Source organism: Ochotona princeps, chromosome 33, assembly GCF_030435755.1.
Source record: "Ochotona princeps isolate mOchPri1 chromosome 33, mOchPri1.hap1, whole genome shotgun sequence".
Classification (NCBI taxonomy): domain Eukaryota; kingdom Metazoa; phylum Chordata; class Mammalia; order Lagomorpha; family Ochotonidae; genus Ochotona; species Ochotona princeps.
The window spans coordinates 788002-808332 of NC_080864.1; the positions used below are offsets into that span (position 1 = coordinate 788002).

The 20331-nt window shown below is 66.9% G+C and overlaps 1 protein-coding gene across 7 annotated transcripts in view; it reads left to right on the forward strand.

The window, feature by feature from the left end:
- SMARCA4 (SWI/SNF related, matrix associated, actin dependent regulator of chromatin, subfamily a, member 4) overlaps positions 1 to 19209 on the forward strand; it is a 58029-nt gene extending 38820 nt beyond the window's left edge. For 2 of the 7 annotated variants that reach the window (XM_058658011.1, XM_058658012.1), the window contains exons 19-35: positions 1074 to 1316; positions 2040 to 2153; positions 2455 to 2562; positions 3046 to 3132; positions 3331 to 3377; positions 4359 to 4525; positions 6096 to 6259; positions 7973 to 8200; positions 8462 to 8560; positions 8791 to 8868; positions 9538 to 9755; positions 16388 to 16651; positions 18294 to 18402; positions 18482 to 18583; positions 18655 to 18787; positions 18893 to 19035; positions 19177 to 19209. In XM_058658011.1, the coding sequence (XP_058513994.1) occupies positions 1074 to 1316; positions 2040 to 2153; positions 2455 to 2562; positions 3046 to 3132; positions 3331 to 3377; positions 4359 to 4525; positions 6096 to 6259; positions 7973 to 8200; positions 8462 to 8560; positions 8791 to 8868; positions 9538 to 9755; positions 16388 to 16651; positions 18294 to 18402; positions 18482 to 18583; positions 18655 to 18787; positions 18893 to 19035; positions 19177 to 19209 (2337 nt within the window). Of the gene's footprint in view, positions 1 to 1073; positions 1317 to 2039; positions 2154 to 2454; positions 2563 to 3045; positions 3133 to 3330; positions 3378 to 4358; positions 4526 to 6095; positions 6260 to 7972; positions 8201 to 8461; positions 8561 to 8790; positions 8869 to 9537; positions 9757 to 16387; positions 16652 to 18293; positions 18403 to 18481; positions 18584 to 18654; positions 18788 to 18892; positions 19036 to 19176 lie in introns of all 7 variants that reach the window. The other 5 variants (XM_058658014.1, XM_058658013.1, XM_058658016.1 and 2 more) reach the window with 5 other exon arrangements.
- The last annotated feature ends 1122 nt before the right edge of the window (positions 19210 to 20331 follow it).

Consider the following 20331-nt stretch of genomic DNA (forward strand, 5'->3'; position numbering starts at 1 on the left):
TCTCATCACATTGCTGCCTGTTTGCTTGGCCCCCTCAAGTTCTTCCCGCGTCGCAGCCCGCCAGGAGGCAGCCGTCCGTGTCCTGAAGCATTTCCTGTGCTTTGTTCTCGAACCTTCCGGTCAGCTCTGTGTGCTAGGCAGGCAGGCCAGGTTTGGGGGTGCGGCCCTGCAGCCTCCTGCTTCCTCGGGGCTTTCTCCTTCAGGGGCCTGCTGCCTGGGCTGCCTGCCCACAGGGTCCCAGCAGGGCCAGGCCGCACCAGACCCCTGGCTGCAGTTCCCAGCACCCCCCGACACATGGCCTCCTGGTTTACGGGCGCTCGGCTGGCGGCGGCTCAGGGCCCTCCACCCACACGAGGGTTCTCCACCTACACAGGGGTTCTCCATCACAGGCACTGGGGGTGTCAACCCGCAGGAGGAAAGTTTCTCTTTTCCTCTCAAAATAAAATCAGTGCCACTCTGCCTTCCCATGCGAGGACAGCTTGAGGGAGCCGCCAGGGCCTCTGTTCCCCGCACTGAGTGCGTGGGGTACACGGGGCCGTCTCCCGGGCCGTGGCAGCCAGGATCTCAGGGCCATTCTGGGCGGGTTGCAGCTGGCAGGTGACGGTGGCTGGGGGACAGCTCTGTTCCAGCCCGGGGCACACCCCGTAGGAGCTGCTACCATGCTTTCTCTTGGGCTCTGGTGGGCACGGATGCCACGCAGTGGGGCTGTGCCCGCCCTGGGTGTGCCGGGAGCCTGCCTCGCCTGCCCTCTCGCAACTTCACGCTGTCCCTGGGGAGCTCACAGAAACTCGCACCTCAGTGGTCAGGCTGACAGGTGTGCGCGGCAGGCTGTGCACGGCGGCTCCCCTTGAACCTGCCTGGGAGCCCGGCCACTCACCGCCCCCCATCCTGGTCCCCGCCCCCGTCCCAGGGCCCTCAGTCAGCAGGCCTGGCAGCCGGGCTGTGTGTCCTTCCCCACGTGCCGATCAGAGCCTGTGTCACGTGGCCCTGGCTGCAGCGGGCCGGGCCGGGCCGGGGGCGTGGTGACCGCGGGGGCCATGCCGGGTCCCCTGACGGCCACCCTTGGCCCGCAGATCCGTTGGAAGTACATGATCGTGGACGAGGGCCATCGCATGAAGAACCACCACTGCAAGCTGACGCAGGTGCTGAACACACACTACGTGGCCCCACGGCGGCTGCTGCTCACGGGCACGCCGCTGCAGAACAAGCTGCCCGAGCTCTGGGCGCTGCTCAACTTCCTGCTGCCTACCATCTTCAAGAGCTGCAGCACCTTCGAGCAGTGGTTCAACGCGCCCTTTGCCATGACGGGCGAGAAGGTGGGCGCAGGGAGGGCGCGAGGGCCCCGGTGCCCACTGCGAGCCACTGTGACCTGCACGGGGTCCTCACGGGCGACTGTCCCCAAGCCACTCGGCCCCGTCGGGCTGGCGAGGAGCCTCCTGAGTTGGCTGCAGGGCAGGGCGTCTGGGGCGCAGGGCCACTACCCTGGGCCCGGAGGAGGGGTTCAGCCTGCCCCCCGTCTTGAGAGCAGGGGCAGTGTCCTTTCTGAGTCTAGGAAGCCGTGGACAGACGCCTCAGCGAGGGCTGTGGCCCCGGCGTCACCTGTTGGCGGGCTTGACCAGCCTTGGTGGCTCGAGGACTGTGGTCCCTGCTCCCGTGTGGAGGCCTGGCTGGGGTTCCAGTGGGGCCTGGCCCCACCCTGGCTGTTACGGCCATTTGCGGGGTGAACCAGCAAGTGGGACCCCCTTCTTCCTCTCATTTTCTGACTTGCAAGTAGATTAGACTTCTTTTTAAGAGAGTGGCCGCTGAGGTGGACAGCAGGGTCTTTTTCCCTCCCTGGAAGCCAGGCCGAGTGGCAGGGGCAGGGGGTGGGCTCTGCTGATGCCGTGCCCGAGGGAAGCCCATGCGTTGGTCCCCGGGGCCCCAGGGGGAGCCTGGCTCTGACCATCCTCGCTGCTTCCCGGGGCGGGGCGTGCCCTGCCAGTCCCTGGGGAGAGGCAGCCCGCCTTGGCAGTAACGTGGCTCTCCTGTCGGGGCGGCAGGTGGACCTGAACGAGGAGGAGACGATCCTGATCATCCGGCGGCTACACAAGGTGCTGCGGCCCTTCCTGCTGCGGCGCCTCAAGAAGGAAGTCGAGGCCCAGCTGCCCGAGAAGGTGAGGCAGGCAGGCTGCGGCTCCACTGCGGGGCTCTGCTGGGCGGGCAGAGTGGGCGCTGCGCCCGACTCCTGGTCAGAGCCTCAGGGTTCCGGAGGCCAGGCGCTCACGTGTCCCTGTCCTCTCGGCAGCCCACCGGCTCGGGCTGCTGGCAGGGTCACTGCTGTGGCCGACCTCGCCCGTTGCTCCCTGGCCATCGGTGGCGAGGCACCGGGAAGGTGGCCCAGTGTCCTTTCTGGCCTGGCACCCGGTCCCTGCGGCCCGTCCCCACCGGCGCCTGCTGAACGCTGTGTCCCCACAGGTGGAATACGTGATCAAGTGTGACATGTCCGCCCTGCAGCGCGTGCTGTACCGCCACATGCAGGCCAAGGGCGTGCTGCTGACCGACGGCTCCGAGAAGGACAAGAAGGTGCGCCCTCCCCGGCCCGGGCCCCGCGGGAGGGCAGGGCATGGACCTGCTGTCTGCTCTGGGCGAGGCCTGTCCCGGCTCCCTGGGGAGATCACCTCCTGCCCGGCTTCCGCTTCAGGCAGGGCTGGAATGTTCTAGAGCACCCCAGCACCCCCAGCCACAGCCCCTGTGCTTGTGAAGATGGGTTGCCTCCCCTGGGATGTTCTGTCTCCCCTGGGGTGGGCTGTCTCCCCCGGAGACTTGTATGAGAGAGTCAGGCCCGACTGCAGCCTCCCAGGGCTCGCACCATCCCCTCCATGGGCACCCTGAGCTGCCCAGGGCACCCCTGCCCCTCCACTTCTCGGGCATCATGGCTCAGCTGGTTGAAGTCCTCTGGGGACTGGCCGCAGCGCCCAGGACACAGTTGGTGTCCCAGATTGTCGTCGGGGGTCTGTGCCTTTCCGGGGAGCCCCGCAGAGCCGCTCAGCTCCCCTCCTGCCGCAGGGCAAGGGTGGCACCAAGACCCTGATGAACACCATCATGCAGCTGCGGAAGATCTGCAACCACCCCTACATGTTCCAGCACATCGAGGTGAGCCGCCCCGCCGTGCCCGTGGCCGCGGGCCCCTGGGGGGGGACTCAAAAGCCCGCGCCATCTCGGCTTCCTGCTGTGAAGTCTGGGGGTGTCCCAGCCCCTTCCGGCCCCCCGCAGGGGTCATGAGTATCACCGACTTCCTGACCTGTGTTGGGGGCCTGGGCCTGGCGCTGACCGTCTCCCCTCACGTTGCAGGAGTCGTTCTCCGAGCACTTGGGATTCACCGGCGGCATCGTCCAAGGGTGAGAGGCGACCCCGCTGGGCGGCGTGGGCGGGCTGTCCCCTCGGCCAGCGTCCCCTCGGCCAGCGTCCCCTCGGCCAGCGTCCCCTCGGCCGGCCGTCCCCTCGGCCAGCGTCCCCTCGGCCGGCCGTCCCCTCGGCCAGCGTCCCCTCGGCCAGCGTCCCCTCGGCCGGCCGTCCCCTCGGCCGGCGTCCCCTCGGCCAGCCGTCCCCTCGGCCGGCGTCCCCTCGGCCGGCGTCCCCTCGGCCAGCCGTCCCTGGCACCTTGATTCCTAACTAACGTTGAAGGAGCCACAGGAGGGAGTGGACGCCTCTGCCCCGGGTGGGCCTCCCCGGGTCCCTGTCAGCCCCCACGCAGAACGTGGCTGTTGTGTGAATTCCACCACCAAGGAGAGCCTTGCCCTCAACAGTTTCCTTTAAAATATACGTATTTTTAAAAAGCTGGATTTCTTTGGGTGGCAGAGTGATTGAGTTCGTCCACCCGCGGTGCCAATGCGCTGACAGCGGGGCTGCTGGGCATTCTGTCCTGCTCTCCTGGAGCTTCCCTGTGGGTGACCTCACCTGAGACCTCGCTGGGAGTGGAACGGCTGGGACTTGAACCCGTGCCCATACGGGGTGCCAGCCTTGCAGATGGCGGCTTAACGCACTGCACCAAGCACCTGCCACATCCCTGGGACATGAGCCCGCTTCTGGGGGCAGAGCTGCCCATTGACCGTGCCCCTGCAGCGTGGTGCATCCCAGGGCCCCCCGCACCTGCACCCGCCGTATCGTGCTGTCTGCCCGCCTCAGTTCCCCATGTCACAGTGGGCCGCCGGAGTGGGAGCAGCCCAGCGCCCTTGGTGTCTGGCTGGCAGGCCCGGCTTCCCCAGAGCCGCTCTCCTGGATGGCGGGGTGGGTCGGGGGCAGCTTTGCTGCGACTGGGGGCGGCCAGCCGCAGCCGGGCCGTCACTCACACGTGTCCTCCTGCCGCCCCGCGTGGCCAGCCTGGACCTGTACCGCGCCTCCGGCAAGTTCGAGCTCCTGGACAGGATCCTGCCCAAGCTGCGCGCGACCAGCCACAAGGTGCTGCTGTTCTGCCAGATGACTTCCCTCATGACCATCATGGAGGACTACTTCGCCTACCGCGGCTTCAAGTACCTACGGCTCGACGGTGAGCAGCGTGGGCGGCGACAGGGCCGGGGTGCCCAGGACCACATCTGGGGCACCTGGTGGGCCCAGCACCAGTGGACAGGACAGACCCCGCGCCCAGGGCGGCAGGCAGGACGCGTCCCTGGACTGAGTGACACAGACCCCTAGGACAGACCCCGCGCCCAGGGCGGCAGGCAGGACGCGTCCCTGGACTGAGTGACACAGACCCCTAGGACAGACCCCGCGCCCAGGACGGCAGGCAGGACGCGTCCCTGGGCTGCGTGGCGGAGGACCCGCAGACACTTACCTTCAGCCTGGCTGTGACTGCTGTAGGGGCGCTGGGAGGGTCTGTCCTCTTGCATGGGCTCCTGCTTCACCCCTCCATGTCTTCAGCCACCCTGGGGCCCGGCCCAAGTGGGGAGCCACGGCCTCACTGCTCCAACTCTCCCACACTGGTGACGCAATCTCTGCCTTCCCAGCCACCCTGCGAGCCGCTCCGGGAGTGCATCAGGTGTGGCTTCATCCTCAGGGTACCCAGCAGGGCCCCCCTGCCCTCCATCCATCACAGTTTGGGGCTGAGAGCCACATGACCCCCTCTGGGTTGGCTGCTGCTGGTGGCTGTGGGCTTGTCCTGTCCAGGCAGTGCCAGATGTGGGGGCTGCGCAGGCTCAGGGGACGCCCCGGCCCCAGTTCTGGATCTCTGCAGACAAGTGAGCGCATTGTCTGGCCTCGTCACCTGAGCATGCCAGACTCCACTGGAGGGCCCACGGGGCACAGGGCGTGGGCTCAACACCACCGGGGACGTCCCAGCTCCTGGGGGGGCCCACGGGATGCCCCGGCTCCATGGAGGGCCCACGGGGCACAGGGCGCGGGCTCAGCACCACAATGTTGGGCAATGCCACGCACCCCCACTTCCTGGCGGCCTTGGGGAGAGAATAGAAAGTCCCAGACTCGTGCATTTCCAGCGGCATCCAGGGGCTCGCACTGCACCCCGCGTGGCAGCAGGCCTGAGCGTCCTGTGGCAGTGTGTTCGTGGAGCAGGCAGGGTGGGGGTCTGGGGAGGCAGTGTAGCAGGTGGGGAGGCCTGAGGCCTGTGCAGATCAGGGCCTGGGGCGGGCAGTCCTCCCTGCCAGGACCCCAGGCTGCTCCCCTGGGCACGGGACCATCCCCCACCATGGGGCAAGACTCCTGTGACTTAGCCCTGGGGCTGGCTAGGGGAGCTCCCGCCTCCAGGCGGCGAGACCACGGGCATCCATTGGTCCAGTCCTGCCAAGGTACAGTCCCCCTGCAGCAGGCTCGATCTTAATGTGGCTTGTGAGTGTCGTCACCAGTTGCCAAGTAGCCCTCGACCATGTCCCTGGCCCTCGAAAAGAGGTGCCCCAGACCCCATGCTGCAGGATTCACTCCCTGAGCAGGCAGGTGTGCCAGTCCTCGGCCTGTCACTGCCCACCCCGGGCACCGTGGACCGTGCGGTTGTGTCTGTGTCCGTGGCAGCCGTGCCCCTCGTGGTGTGCTGCCGGAGCCCTGGGCAGGCTGTCTCCGGGATGGCCAGGGCTCCACGTGCCCGCTGAGCCGTGTCCCTGTGCTGCCAGGAACCACCAAGGCCGAGGACCGGGGCACGCTCCTCAAGACGTTCAACGAGCCGGGCTCGGAGTATTTCATCTTCCTGCTCAGCACCCGCGCCGGGGGGCTGGGCCTCAACCTGCAGTCGGCCGACACGGTCATCATCTTCGACAGCGACTGGAACCCCCACCAGGTAGGGGTGGCGGGGAGGCAGGCCAGCGTCTCCCGACCGTGGCCCTTGAAGGTCCCAGCGGGGACCCCCGTGTTGTCCCCACCTGCCCTTGCTCACTGGCTGCGCCCCTCCCGGCAGTGCCAGGACTGCCTCCTGGTGTCCACGTAGCTGGTGTGGACAGAAGTAACCCAGCACAACGAGGCCCTCTTGCCTGCTGCCCACCAGGCCCCTAGCAGCGTGCTGCCAGCTGGCAGGCTGTCCCCCGTGTGGAGCCCACCATGTCCTGGCACTCTGGGTGTCCTCTAGCAGTGTGGCCGGTAGCTGCGTGGCTGGATGACTGCCCTGAGCCCAGCAGGCCCAGCCGTGTCTGTGTGCACCCCGTGGCCACATGGCTGCAGGACTGTCCTGTCCTGCCCATGAGCAGCTGCTGGGGCCCCAAAGCAGGCCGTGGGATGCGCTGGAGCTGGCAGCTGTGTGCCAGTGTGTCCGTGGCCATCAGCAGCTGTCCCTCCTGCACGGAGCCTGCCTGAGCAGCCCCTGGCCCCACAAGCTTGTGTGAGGTGCCACTCCATGCATTTCCAGTCACTAGGAAGGGAGTCCCCTACACCCCCAACCCGCTCGCTCACTCACCCGCTGCAGCTGTGAGAGAGGCCTCAGCAGTGTGTTGAGGTTCAGAGAGCTTAGCTTCGGTCCCAGGTCATACAGCAAGGAAGCGGCAGAGGCCACGGCCAGGTCTGGCCCCGCCATGGTGCTGGGTGGCTCCCGCCAACATGGCCACACCAAGGATGTGTGCACCTGTGCCGGGCAGCCCTGGGGAGGTGTCTGTCCCGCAGGTGCCCACCCAGCTGCAGCTGTGAGCACCCGGCTCACACAGTCGTGGCCGGGATGGGGTGACGGCAGGCTGGCTCTTGGGGCGCTGGGACGGGGTGACGGCAGGCTGGCTCTTGGGGCGCTGGGACGGGGTGACGGCAGGCTGGCTCTTGGGGCGCTGGGACGGGGTGACGGCAGGCTGGCTCTTGGGGCGCTGGGACGGGGTGACGGCAGGCTGGCTCACGGGCGCACCCGGCTCACGCAGCCGTGGCTGGGACGGGGCGACAGCAGGCTGGCTCTTGGGGCGCACCCGGCTCACGCAGCCGTGGCTGGGATGGGGTGACGGCAGGCTGGCTCTTGGGGCACGGGGATGGGGTGACGGCAGGCTGGCTCTTGGGGCACGGGGATGGGGTGACGGCAGGCTGGCTCACGGGTGCACCCGGCTCACGCAGCCGTGGCTGGGATGGGGTGACGGCAGGCTGGCTCTTGGGGTGCACCCGGCTCACGCAGCCGTGGCTGGGATGGGGTGACGGCAGGCTGGCTCTTGGGGTGCACCCGGCTCACGCAGCCGTGGCTGGGATGGGGTGACGGCAGGCTGGCTCTTGGGGCACGGGGACGGGGTGACGGCAGGCTGGCTCACGGGCGCACCCGGCTCACGCAGCCGTGGCTGGGACGGGGCGACAGCAGGCTGGCTCTTGGGGCACACCCGGCTCACGCAGCCGTGGCTGGGATGGGGTGACGGCAGGCTGGCTCTTGGGGTGCACCCGGCTCACACAGCCGTGGCTGGGATGGGGTGACGGCAGGCTGGCTCACGGGCGCACCCGGCTCACGCAGCCGTGACTGGGACGGAGTGACGGCAGGCTGGCTCTTGGGGCACGGGGATGGGGTGACGGCAGGCTGGCTCACGGGCGCCTCGTCCCGCAGGACCTGCAGGCGCAGGACCGGGCCCACCGCATCGGGCAGCAGAACGAGGTGCGCGTGCTCCGGCTGTGCACGGTCAACAGCGTGGAGGAGAAGATCCTGGCGGCGGCCAAGTACAAGCTCAACGTGGACCAGAAGGTCATCCAGGCCGGCATGTTCGACCAGAAGTCCTCGAGCCACGAGCGCCGCGCCTTCCTGCAGGCCATCCTGGAGCACGAGGAGCAGGACGAGGTGAGCCCCGCGCCCCCCCGCCCCGCGTGAGTGTGGACGCGTGAGCGGCTCGCAGTTTCGTTTTTCCACCTTTTTTGCACTTTTTTATTTTTTTCTTTTTGTGGTTTTGTTTTTTGCATCCCTTTGGCGTAAAGGGAGTGTGGGCTGAACGGAAAGAGGATGAATTCGTGCTTTTTCTTTGAAGTGGTTTTTTTTCTGAGCGGCTGGTGAGCGACGCCGGCGTGTCCGCCGTGGGGACTGAAGCCCTCTATCTATCCACAGAGCAGACACTGCAGCACGGGCAGTGGCAGTGCCAGCCTCGCCCACACTGCCCCTCCGCCAGCGGGCGTCAACCCCGACTTGGAGGAGCCGCCCCTAAAGGTGAGAGGGGTAGCTCAACCTCCACGCCCACGCAGGCCTCGGCTTGCTGGCTGAGGCGGCCCGCGAGGGCCCTGCCCCACGAGCGTGCGTGTGCGTGTGCGTGTGTGCCTCTCGCTGCCGCGTGGGTCCTCGCCCACCGCAGCCGCACCAGGACCTCCGGCTCTCATGGCCCATGGATGCCGCCGCCGCCCGGCCCCTCGGCCCCCGGTTAAAGCTCTCCCGTCTTGTAGGAGGAAGACGAGGTGCCCGACGACGAGACCGTCAACCAGATGATCGCCCGGCACGAGGAGGAGTTCGACCTGTTCATGGTGAGTGCCACGCGCCGCACCGTAGACCCCGGGCTGGCCTGCCCTGCACCCCTGCGCTCCCCAGCTCTGCTTGTGGCCCTCGGTGGCCCCAGGGACTGTTCCCCACAGCCTGTTCCCTGAGGGGACCCAGCAGCCCTGTCTGGTGCAAGTTACCGCTGCCCAAAGCCAAGGGCACATGCGCCCTGCTGGCAGGGCCACGTAGGCCTGCGCCATCTGCCTCTGGCAGCCTCCAGGCCCGCTCCTGCGGCCTGTGGCCCATGCTCATGTGTTCTGTGCCTAAGGCAGAGCCCGAGCGAGGGCCTGTGGTCGCTGTCAGGCCAGGCCTGGTACCCCCAGCCCCGAGCTGCTGCTTAACACCCCCAGGGCTGAGCTCTGGCCCCTCTGAGCCCCCATGGCCCTGTCTTGAATGCCCCAAGGGCCAAGCCCCAGCCCTCTGAGCACCCATGGCCCCCGTCCTCAATGCCCACGGCAGCCCTCACCCCTCTGAGCCCCCGTGGCCCCCGTCCTCAATGCCCACGGCAGCCCTCACCCCTCTGAGCCCCCGTGGCCCCCGTCCTCAATGCCCACGGCAGCCCTCACCCCTCTGAGCCCCCGTGGCCCCCGTCCTCAATGCCCACGGCAGCCCCAGCCCTGTGAGCCCGTGCTAACACCCCATCCATCTGCCCACAGCGCATGGACCTGGACCGCCGGCGGGAGGAAGCCCGGAACCCGAAGCGGAAGCCACGGCTCATGGAGGAGGACGAGCTGCCCTCCTGGATCATCAAGGACGACGCCGAGGTGGAGCGGCTCACGTGCGAGGAGGAGGAGGAGAAGATGTTCGGCCGCGGCTCCCGCCACCGCAAGGAGGTGGACTACAGCGACTCGCTGACAGAGAAGCAGTGGCTCAAGGTATGTGCCAGAGAGGGCTGCCTGGCCAGGCTCCACGCATGGGCCTCAGGCCACAGCCCACGACCCCGCGAGGGCTTGCCCGAGTGCGGGGGCTGGAGAAGGCCGCAGGATCCCCGGGCTCTCTGTGTGCAGTCCTGCCTGAAAGCGGTGGAACTCACAGGAAGTGGCAGGCCATGCCAGGTGCTCAGCCCTCTCGGACGGCTGTGGCTGCTCCAGTCTGGGCAGCTGCCCTGGTCAGCCAGGGCCAAGTGCTGAGGCAGGGAGCTTGCGGGCAGCAGAGCCACCAGGCGCCGTGCTCGGACCCTGGCTGCCTCGCCAGGCGACCCTGTGCCTGTGGGTGCTTGAAGGTAGAGGCTTAGCCAGTTGAGCCATTGTGTCAGCCCCTATTTTTTCTTAAAAGACGTATTTATTTGCGCATCAGTGGGTGCTGGAGTCTAGCCCAGTCTGGCGCACCCCGGACACAGTCCACACCCGTGCCAAGGCACGGCCCCTGCACTCACAGTGGAAAACACTACCCAGCCCAGGGCGACCCCTCAGCTCCCGGCCAGGCCTGCTCCCACTGACTCACACATCCCAGGGCGACCCCTCAGCTCCCGGCCAGGCCTCCCATCGACTCACGCATCCCGGGGCCTGCTCTGACCTGACCTGGCACAGGCCCCTGTCTGTCTCGGCCTTTGCTTTTGGATGCTGCAGCCTGGCCAGCCCCCAGTTCCGACTCACCGGGGCTGCGACCTGGCCCTGCTCAGTCTGCTCCCATCCCTGGCCATGCAAACCAGTAGGTGTGACAGCCTAGCCCAGCATGACCTGCACTCCAGCCTGGCTGCTGCACAAGCCAGCGAGCTAAGCTTTGCTCAGCCCTGCCCAGTCTGCCCCCTTCCAGAATCAACCCACATACCCGCCGACAGATGGGACCACCTTGCCCAGCCTGCCTGACCCTCAGGCCTGGGGGTCACCAGTGGGAGCCATGACCCACTAGGGGAATTTTCCGAGTTCCCCCACGATGCACTCCCAGAGCCAGATCTCATGCATGCCAGCAGGTGCCAGGCCGCCACCGGGCACAGCCTGCCCCTCCGTGCCAGCCTTTGTATGGGCTGGTGGATATTGTGACCTGGCCTGCCCCACACCCTGTTCTCGGGTGCACATGCAGGTGGCCCTCCTGGGCCTGCCCAGCCTTTCCAGCACCAGTAGCCCTGAGTGTTGGCAGGCTCCTTGGTCACTCCTAACTCAGCCCATCACCGCCCCAACTCTTGAGCTAACCAGTGGTGCTTGTATTTCCACAGGGTTTGGGCCACACTTCCCCCAGAGAATCTTCCCCCAGACCTAGTTCTCGCGTGCTGCTTACTGTCATGGCTCAGCCTAATGTGATCTGTCTCCTGATCCAACAGTCAGGTGCTGGGATCTAGCCCTGCCAGAAAGACCCCAGCCCGAGCTTTTGTGTGGGCTGGCGAGTGCTGGTCAGCCATGTGCCATGTTAGCAAGCCCAGCTCAGGGCTCCCCCGTGGACTGGCGTGTGCTGGTCAGCCATGTGCCATGTTAGCAAGCCAAGTCAGGGCTCCCCCGTGGGCTGGCGCTTCAGTCTGACCATGAAGGTCTTCGGTCACTCCCTTGCAAAGCACCGGGTCTCGGTGGCCTTGTGGCTGGGAGTCCCTCAGGAGTCACTACTCACCTGCAGGACATTCCCAGGAGGTCCTCCATGCCGTCTGGGCCCCTGTTCCTTTCCCTGGTCGAGCCCAGTGGATGCTGTGCTGGGCCGGTGCTCTGCCCGCCCACCAGGGCCCCAGGCTCCTGGCACACGTGCTGGCCTGGTGCCTCGCCCCTGCCCGCCGCAGATGCAGGCCTGTCCGCCAGCACGCCCGGCCCGCAGGTGCAGGGACAGCAGAGGTATTGAAAGGAAATCCCGTCTGGTTTGCTCCCCGAATAACCGCAGTGGTCAGGGCTCGGCCAGTCTGAACTCCTTCTGGGTCTGTTACACACGCAGGAAGAGCCCACGATGGCGGGTGGAGCAGCCTGGACTTGAACCGGTGCCCTCATGGGATGCTGGCGCCAGGCGGTGCCCTAAGGCACTGCGCCAACAGCTCGTCCTGATAAAAGGGCCATGGAGAGGCGACCAGCCACACGCACTGCACTCTGCAGGCCCCCAGCCTCAAGCGGGTGCCTCTCCCACCCTGCTGGCTCTGTCCCCAGCCCCTCGGCTCTCACCCTGCTGGACTGGACATGCCCTGTCGGAGTGCGCCGGGGACGCCTCCTCCTGTCCGCTGCTGGCTCCCTGTTCAGCTGCCGTGTGGACACGAAGGGGCCTCAGAAACGTCCTGGAACAGAGCAGGGAGAGGGGTCATACTGTACAGAAAGCTGGGTACTTTGGAGGTCACTGGAAAGGCAGAGGTCCGACGCCAGTCGCTGAGCTGCCGCATCAGGGGGCCTCTGGCCAGCAGCGCAGCCGCTCACCACCCCGTCCAGGAGCTGCGGCCGGACGGCAGTGCTCACGGGGCGGGGGCCCGGCGCCATGGCTCCGTGGCTAATCGCCACCTGGCACTGCCGGGTCGTGTCCCGGCTGCCCGCTGCCCACCCAGCTCCTGCCTGTGGCCTGGGAGGCAGAGCTGATCTATGTGCTTGTGTCAGATGTAGTTTGCACGAACTCTGTGAACACTGTTGAGGTGTTGAGTGTGTGCAGTTTGGGGGGCTGACAAAACATTGGGAGGCAAGCCACGTGCTGTTAGGAAAGTGGGGGTCAGCATGCAGGCCCCTGCCTGCCCCGTCCGGGGCTCCCGCCAGGGGCGCAGGGCTGTGCTGCCTGCCGCCTCTGAGCACTGGTCGTCCTTGGGTGCCCGCCGGACTCGTGTGCCGGGGTCTCGTGTTGCTCTACTTTGTCCATGCCTCTGGAGGGTAGGACGGCGCCCAGGAGCGGGAGGGGAGTAGGCTCTCTGTGCCACTTCCTCCCCGCGTGCCGGAGCAGCCAGGAGCCAGGAATTCCATCTGGGTCTCCCATGAGGAAAGGGCCCCAGCACCTGGGCTACTCCCACGAGCAGAATGCTCAGCCAAATGAATGTTTTCACAAGATGCATTTTTATTGGAAAAGCAGATTTACAAAGAGGAGAGACTGAAATATCTTCTGTGCACTGGCTCACTCGCCAAGTGGGCACAATGGTGGAACTGAGCCAATCAGGAGCCAGAAGCCAGGAGCCTCTTCCAGGTCTCCCACGCAGGTGCAGGGTCCCAAGGCTTTGGGCCGTCCTCCACTGCTTTCCCAGGCCACAGGCAGGGAGCTGGGTGGGAAGTGGAGCAGCCAGGATTAGAACTGGCGCCCATATGGGTTCCTGGGTGTGCCAGGCGAGGACTTTAGCCACTAGGCTACCACGCTGGGCCCAAGCGAAAGATGTTTCATTTGTGGGTTCCTTCTGCAGTGGCCACAACATGGCTTCTCCCTTTGTCAGCAGCTTCACCCACACAGAAGGATGAACAAGGAACGTGCAGTGCTGGTCGCACCCACTTCACTGTGGCCTCTGGCCCTTTGCACCCTAATCAGCTAGGCCAAACTGGCAAAAGTTACAGTAATGAATAATTTACCACGTAGGTGGCCACAAGAGCCGGAGCCGAGGGATCGGGAGCCGCGAGCTTGTGCTCCCACACGGGGCAGGTCCACGGCTCCGGGCCGGCCTGTGCGCCAGCAGGCAGCCGGAGGGAGGTGGAGCTGCTGGACACAGAAGGGCACCACGTGGGGCTGGCGCTGGCAGGCTCAGGATGAACAGGCCCCACAAGCATGGAAAAGTAGAAATACATGGACTTGGGGGTGGCCAGGGCAGGACGGGGAAGCTAGCGGCTGCAGGCACAGCTCCCACGCTGGGCCCTCTGCTGCTTTTCCCAGGCCGTCAGCTGGGGCTGGGACTCGGACCACCGTCCAGAGGGGATGCCGGCCTCATGGGGGGCGGAATGACACCCTGTCCCTCTCCATTCCCCTGGGGCGTCACCCTGGGGCTGCTTGTTCGCTTGTCCTTGGGTGTCCCATCTGCGACACCCCTGCTAAACCCCGTGCACCATGGCAGCTCCAGCCTTGAGCCGCTTCTAGGAGTTAACCTGGGGCTGCGTGTAGGTCTGGGAGCCTGGGGCCCAGCGCCATGGCTCAGTGACTGACTCCTCCCCAGCAAGCACCGGGATCCCATATGGACACCAGCTCATGTCCCGGCAGCCCCTCTTCCCACCCAGCTCCCTCCTGTGGCCTGGGAAAGCAGTGGAGGACGGCCCAGAGCCTTGGGACCCTGCACCCGCGTGGGAGGCCTGGAAGAGGCTCCTGGCTCCTGGCTTCAGATTGGCTCAGCCCAGCCCCAGCCATCAGGCCATTTGGGGAGTGAATCAGGAGATGGAAGATCTTTCTATCTCTGTGGATCTACCTTTGCAGTTAAAATAATCTTTTTAAAAATAAGTGGATTGGAAAGCAAAGCTAGAGATCTTTAGTCTGCTGCTTCCCCCCAGCTGGCTGCTTGGGCCTGGGCTGGAGCAGATCAAAACTCGGAGCCTCACCCTTGGATGGCAGAGGCCTAGGGCCCCGGCAGGCCTCCGCTGCTGTCCCCAGCACGTTCACAGGGACTGGGGCAAAGCAGTGTTCCCACGGGGTGTTAGCACTGCAGGCGGCAGCTTAACACCCCCCACACATAAATAGCGCTCGCCTTTGGATGCCAGTGCAGTGTGCTCTGGGGAGAGGCCCGGGCCCTAGCCCTGTGTGCAGTGTGCTCTTGGGAGAGGCCCGGGCCCCGAGCCCTGTGTGCAGTGTTTGGCCTGTGAGCACTTTTCTTAGGATTCTCATATTTACGGGGAAAAGTCAAATATCCAGAGATAAGGAGAGAGAAAGATTTTCCATCCCCTGGTTCACTCCCCAAGTGGCCACAATAGCCGGAACTGTGCTGATCCGAACCCAGGAGCTTCTCCCGGGTCCCCCACGCGGGTGCAGGGTCCCAAGGCTCTGGGCCGTCCTTCACTGCTTTCCCAGGGCACAGGAAAGTGGGGCAGCCTGGATTAGAACCTGCGCCCCAGGCAGAAACTTGCCCTTCTACATCACATCCCACCCCAGGTCCCTCCTGTGCTGCTGGGCAGCCCTATGTCCCTGGGGTCCCCCCAAGTCGCCGCAGCGCCGGGGCTCCCGCACTCGGGGCTGCAGCCTATAGGCAGGAGGTTTGGCAGCTCTGGGGAGCCAGGAAGCCCCTGCCCTCGGTCTGCCGGCCCCACCCGAGTCCCAGGAGGACCCTGGGCAGGGTCTGCCCGTCTTGTCCTTTTCTGATGGGCCCTGCAAGGCCACGGCCAAGGTCCTCACAAGCTCCTGCACCCCCACAGCTGCTGGCTGCCCTGGCCATAGCGCCCCATCCCTGAGGGGCACCCTGCTGCCTGGAGCCCCAGCCTGGCTGGCGCTGTCCCCAGGAACCAGTCCTTTCCTGGGGCGCAGGCCTCTCCCTCTGTTCCGAGTCCCTCCCCAGCCTGGGGTTTCTTGCCATTAATGTTGTTGCTGCTCTCGGCCTGTGGCCCAGTGTGGGCTCCTTGGGGTGGCCAGTGGGTCCTCCAGACATAGGGGGTCAGACCCAGGCACCCTGTCCCTGTGCCACAACAGGCCTGGGACGCTGCTGTAGGAAACAGCCTGTGCAGAGCACCCGGGGCAGTAAGTCACAGCCCTGGGCCCAGGGCACCTGCTTCCCGTCCCCTCGCATCATCAGGGTGCTGCAGGACGCTCCTGGGAAACATCAAGAACCTGGGGGCCCACGAGTCTGTATGACATCACTTGTTTTTTTGAAAGCTAGGCTTACTGAGGGAGACAAATCTTCTGTCTTGTCCTTGTTCACTCCCCAAGTGGCTGCAAGGGCTTGAGCCAATCCTGAGCCAGGAGCCAGGAGCCTCTTCTGGGTCTCCCACGCGGGTGCAGGGTCCCAAGGCCCTGGGCCGTCCTCCACTGCTTTCCCAGGCCACAGGAGGGAGCTGGCTGGGAAGTGGAGCAGCCGGGATTACAGCCGGCGCCCCTAATGCAATGCCGGTGCTCAGTAACAGGCAACAGCAGTGCAGCTCCGGGATAGAAAGGCTTGTTAATTTGAAAGACTAACAGAAAGAGGCTTTAAGAACATGCCTCTGTAGGCCCGGCGGCGTGGCCTAGAGGCTAAAGATCCTCGCCCGGATCCCACAGGGCGCCGGTTCTAATCCCGGCAGCTCCGCTTTCCCACCCAGCTCCCTTCGTGTGTCCTGGGAAAGCAATGGAGGACTGCCTTGGGACCCTGCACCTGCACCTGTGTGAGAGACCCGGAAGAGGTTCTTTGTTCAAGGCTTCGCATCTCTCCCCCGCGGGTGGGAGACCCTGAAGAGGTTCCTCCTTCCCGGCCTCCCACGCGTGGGAGACCCGGAAGAGGTTCCTCCTTCCCGGCTGCGGATCGGTGCAGCACCGATCGGTGCCCTCGTTTGGGGAGTGACTCATGGGACGGAAGATTCTCTACATCTGACTTTGTAATAAAAACAAATGTTTAAACAAGAACGGTGTGCGTGCCTGCTCACTGAGAGCCTGCCGAGGCCTGCCGAGGCCTGCCGAGGCCCCTGGCTGGTCTGTTTTGCCGGGTGCTGGCTGGTCTGTTTTGCCGGGTGCTGGCTGGTCTGTTTTCCCACTGTCGACCCTCAAGGCCATCGAGGAGGGCACGCTGGAGGAGATTGAAGAGGAGGTCCGGCAGAAGAAGTCTTCGCGGAAGCGCAAGCGGGACGGCGAGGCCGGCTCCTCCACGCCGACCACCGGCACGCGCAGCCGCGACAAGGACGAGGAGAGCAAGAGGCAGAAGAAGCGCGGGCGGCCGCCGGCCGAGAAGCTGTCCCCGAACCCGCCCAGCCTCACCAAGAAGATGAGGAAGATCGTGGACGCGGTCATCAAGTACAAGGACAGGTAGGCCGGCCCCTCCTGGCCCGTGCAGCCCCCTGCAGGTGGGCGGTCAGTGTGGCAGGGCGAGTGCCCCCCCGGCTGGGGGCCCGGCCCCTGGTGCCCCCTTCTCCACACGCACCCCCACCGCGCAGTCCACGCTCACAGAGGCCCCGAGTTACCCCAGACTCCAGAACCTTCTGCTCGCTGGAGTGTTTATTCTGCTCGGTCTCTTTGGAAGGAGGTGCCAAGAGAGCCCGCCCGGGGCGTGCCCGTGGGCATGGCGGCCCTGCGGTGACCGCCTCAGCGGGGGCCGTGGGGTGGGGGCCGGGAAGCAGGGCTGTGCCCGGAGCAGCTGGCTGTGGTGCTCCCGGGGCCAGAGGAGCCAGTGAGGTGGTCAAGGCCGATGCGGGCTCTGCCGTCCAGGGCCTAGGTTCGAGACCTCGGGCTGCCCTGCTGTAGCTTTAGTTGAGTGCGCTGGTCTGCGGGTCACTCCCACACGCCTCCAGCGCCAAGGGCCGGCCACTCTGCCTGCAGCACTGCCCACCAGAGGCGGCATCCAGCCAGGGCTGGGTCTTGGGACACCTGGCCCCACAGAGCTCACTGCAGAGCGAGTGTTCCAGAGAGTTCCGCATCGCCATGGTGCTGGTTCTGGCCCAGAGGGAGGGCCGGAGGTGCGGCGCCCTGGCCAACGGAGCCTGTAAGCACTTGGCATGCGGGGCACCCCGAAGCAGTCACCAGCCTGCAACCAGGGCTCCTCCCTGGGCCTGCACTGGTGGCCATCGGCCCAGGGTGGGGGAGTCCCGAGGCAGGGCTGTCACTGCAACACAGGCCAAGCCCCCCACTCAGGCTGCAGACCCCAGTGAGCTACGCCGCGGGGCTGTCCCAGAGCTGCTGGGGCCCAGGGGCCCCACTGAAGGCCTCCTGGCCTGCTGTGAGGTGTGCTCGCTCTGCCCGTGGACTTGGGCCCTGGCAGCGGCCAGCCCTGAGGGAACCGCCCATGATCTCAGCCAGCTGAGCCGGGGGACAGGAGGGCTGGTCTGGCTGTCCAGGAACCTCCCCACCCCAGTCCCAGGCCTGGCACTGCAGGGTGCCGAGAGCCAGGGCTCACCCCGGAAGCCGCCGTCTGCATGGCCCCATAGGCAGCATCCTCCTGTGGGGACCCCACCCTTTGTCCCCTGCAGGCAGCTGTGGGGCGGCGGGGGTCAGAGCATGTCACTCCCGTGAGAGCCCCCTTCCTGCCCCGTGCTTACCCTGTGGGCCGCCCACGGGTGGGTGTCACCGCACAGCCTGGGGCTCACGAGGCATGGTGGAGGCAGGCAGGGCCTTCCTGGTGCCCACTGGGTGTTGTGACCCCCACCCACCCCGGGCGGGAACACGCATCCTGGTGTCACTGGGGAGCCAGGCAGTGCCTAGAACCTTCCAGAGCGGGGAGAAAGGGACAGACGCGGAGCCTCCACGGCACAGGCCGCTGTGTGCTCAATGGCCGGTGCAGAGGGGTGGGCAGGGCAGGCGGCTGCACCCTGCCTCTGGGTGCCAGGCAGGGTTCCCGCGGGGCGATGGCAGCTGCCAGGCGTTCCTCGGGAGCCGCTGTCGCTGGGGCTGGGCCGTCCGGGCCACCGGGTGGGTGCCCGGGCCCCGCGAGTGACGCCGCCCGCCTGCCTTGCAGCAGCAGCGGACGGCAGCTCAGCGAGGTCTTCATCCAGCTGCCCTCCCGCAAGGAGCTGCCCGAGTACTACGAGCTCATCCGCAAGCCCGTGGACTTCAAGAAGATCAAGGTGGGTGCGCGGCCGGCGGGGTGGGCACTGCCGGGTGGTCGCGGGGTGCGGCCCCCGCACTGAGCCGGGCCCCCCACAGGAGCGCATCCGCAGCCACAAGTACCGCAGCCTGGGCGACCTGGAGAAGGACGTGCTGCTGCTGTGCCAGAACGCGCAGACCTTCAACCTGGAGGGCTCCCTGGTGAGGCGGCGGCCCGGGGGCGGGCGGGGGGCGCGGGGCGGCTGGCCCCTCACGCCGCGCCTCGCCCGCAGATCTACGAGGACTCGATCGTGCTGCAGTCCGTGTTCACGAGCGTGCGGCAGAAGGTGGAGAAGGAGGAGGAGAGCGAGGGCGAGGAGAGCGAGGAGGAGGAGGAGGCCGAGGAGGAAGGCTCCGAGTCCGAGTGTGAGGCGCGGGGCGGGGCTGGGGGCGGGGCGGGGCTGGGGGGCGGGGCTGGGGGCGGGGCCTGGCGCCCGGCTCAGCCCGCTCAGCCCGCCTGTCCGCCCGCAGCGCGCTCCGTCAAGGTCAAGATCAAGCTGGGCCGCAAGGAGAAGGCGCAGGAGCGGCTCAAGGGCGCGCGGCGGAGGCCGGGCCGGGGCTCGAGGGCCAAGCCCGTGGTCAGTGAGGAGGACAGCGACGAGGAGCAGGACGAGGTGAGGGACAGCGCAGCACAGCGCGGGCCACCCCACCCCACCCCATCACACACACCATCACACACACCATCACACACACCAGAGGGCGGGCGCAGGGGCGCTGGGGGGCAGCACCCCGCCTCACAAGCCCCCCGCCCACAGGATCGCTCCGGAAGCGGCAGTGAGGAAGACTGAGCCTCCCCGACGCCTCGCCCGGGGCCTGCAGGGCCGAGCAGCACCGCGCCGAGCGGGGCCTGGGGACCTGGGGCCGGCCTGTCCTCCGCGGCCGTGGGCTGCATGAGCGCCTCCCCTCCCCGTACTGGGCCATGTCTGTCACTGGATGTCAAGCAGTAATAAATTAAACCACGACCGGCCCCGGCCCGTGTCCGCCTCTCCTACCGGGGCCCCGATGCGGGTGCTGGGCTGGGGGGCGAGCCGGCGGCCCTCCCGCTACAGGGCCAGGCACCACAGCCCTGGGGGCCACGCCTGCGCACACGGCACGGGGACCCCAGAAAGCAGCTGCGGCCTCCGGCTGTTCCAGCCCGCGGGGGGAACGCCCCGAGAGCACAGGGGCAGGGAAGCAGAGCCGCACCCCAAAACAGCAGGACCACACCCGTGCCTGGCGTGTCCCCGCTCTCCAGGGGCCGCTCCCGCAGCTCCCTCCGCCCTGAGAATGGGGTGACCCCACAGTGGGGTCCCCGGAAGCACAGGAGCCAGCTGGAACCCTTTCTGACCCATCACGTGCGCCCTGCCCGAGCCTCCAACCCACCGCCACCTGCAGGGCCTCGGGCTGCGGCGTCCCCGACTGTCCTCGACCCTCCCGGCCACAGGCAGGGACTGGGCGCAGAGCTGGGCAGTACCTGATGGCATCAGCAGCTGCAGGCGCACCCCCGCGGGGCGCACAGCCCACCCAGCTGTGGCCTGGACCGTCCCATTTGTCTTTGAGGGCCAGAGAAGTGGCCGCTCCCCCACTCCGGGACGCCACATGGGGCTCCTTGGCGGCGCTCGAGATGCGGCTCGCGCATCCATCCACGCGCTCTCTGGTCCCGGGCTGACCAAGCTGCCCTGGGCACTGGGCAGGCCCTGTGCCCGCCGCCCTACACTGGCTCCGGTCCCGGGGCCTCTGGCCACGCCTGCGGGGCACCGGTGGGTGGGGGTGCCCGCAGGACCCCAGCCCGCAGGCGCCAGCAGAGGGTCGCCCAGCCGGCCCGCAGTGCCGCACGACACTCGTGCCCCAGCATCGCAGATGCGAGGACACGGGCTCGAGCCCCGACTGCTCCCTCCTGACCCAGCGTGCTGCGAGCACCTGGGGAGCTG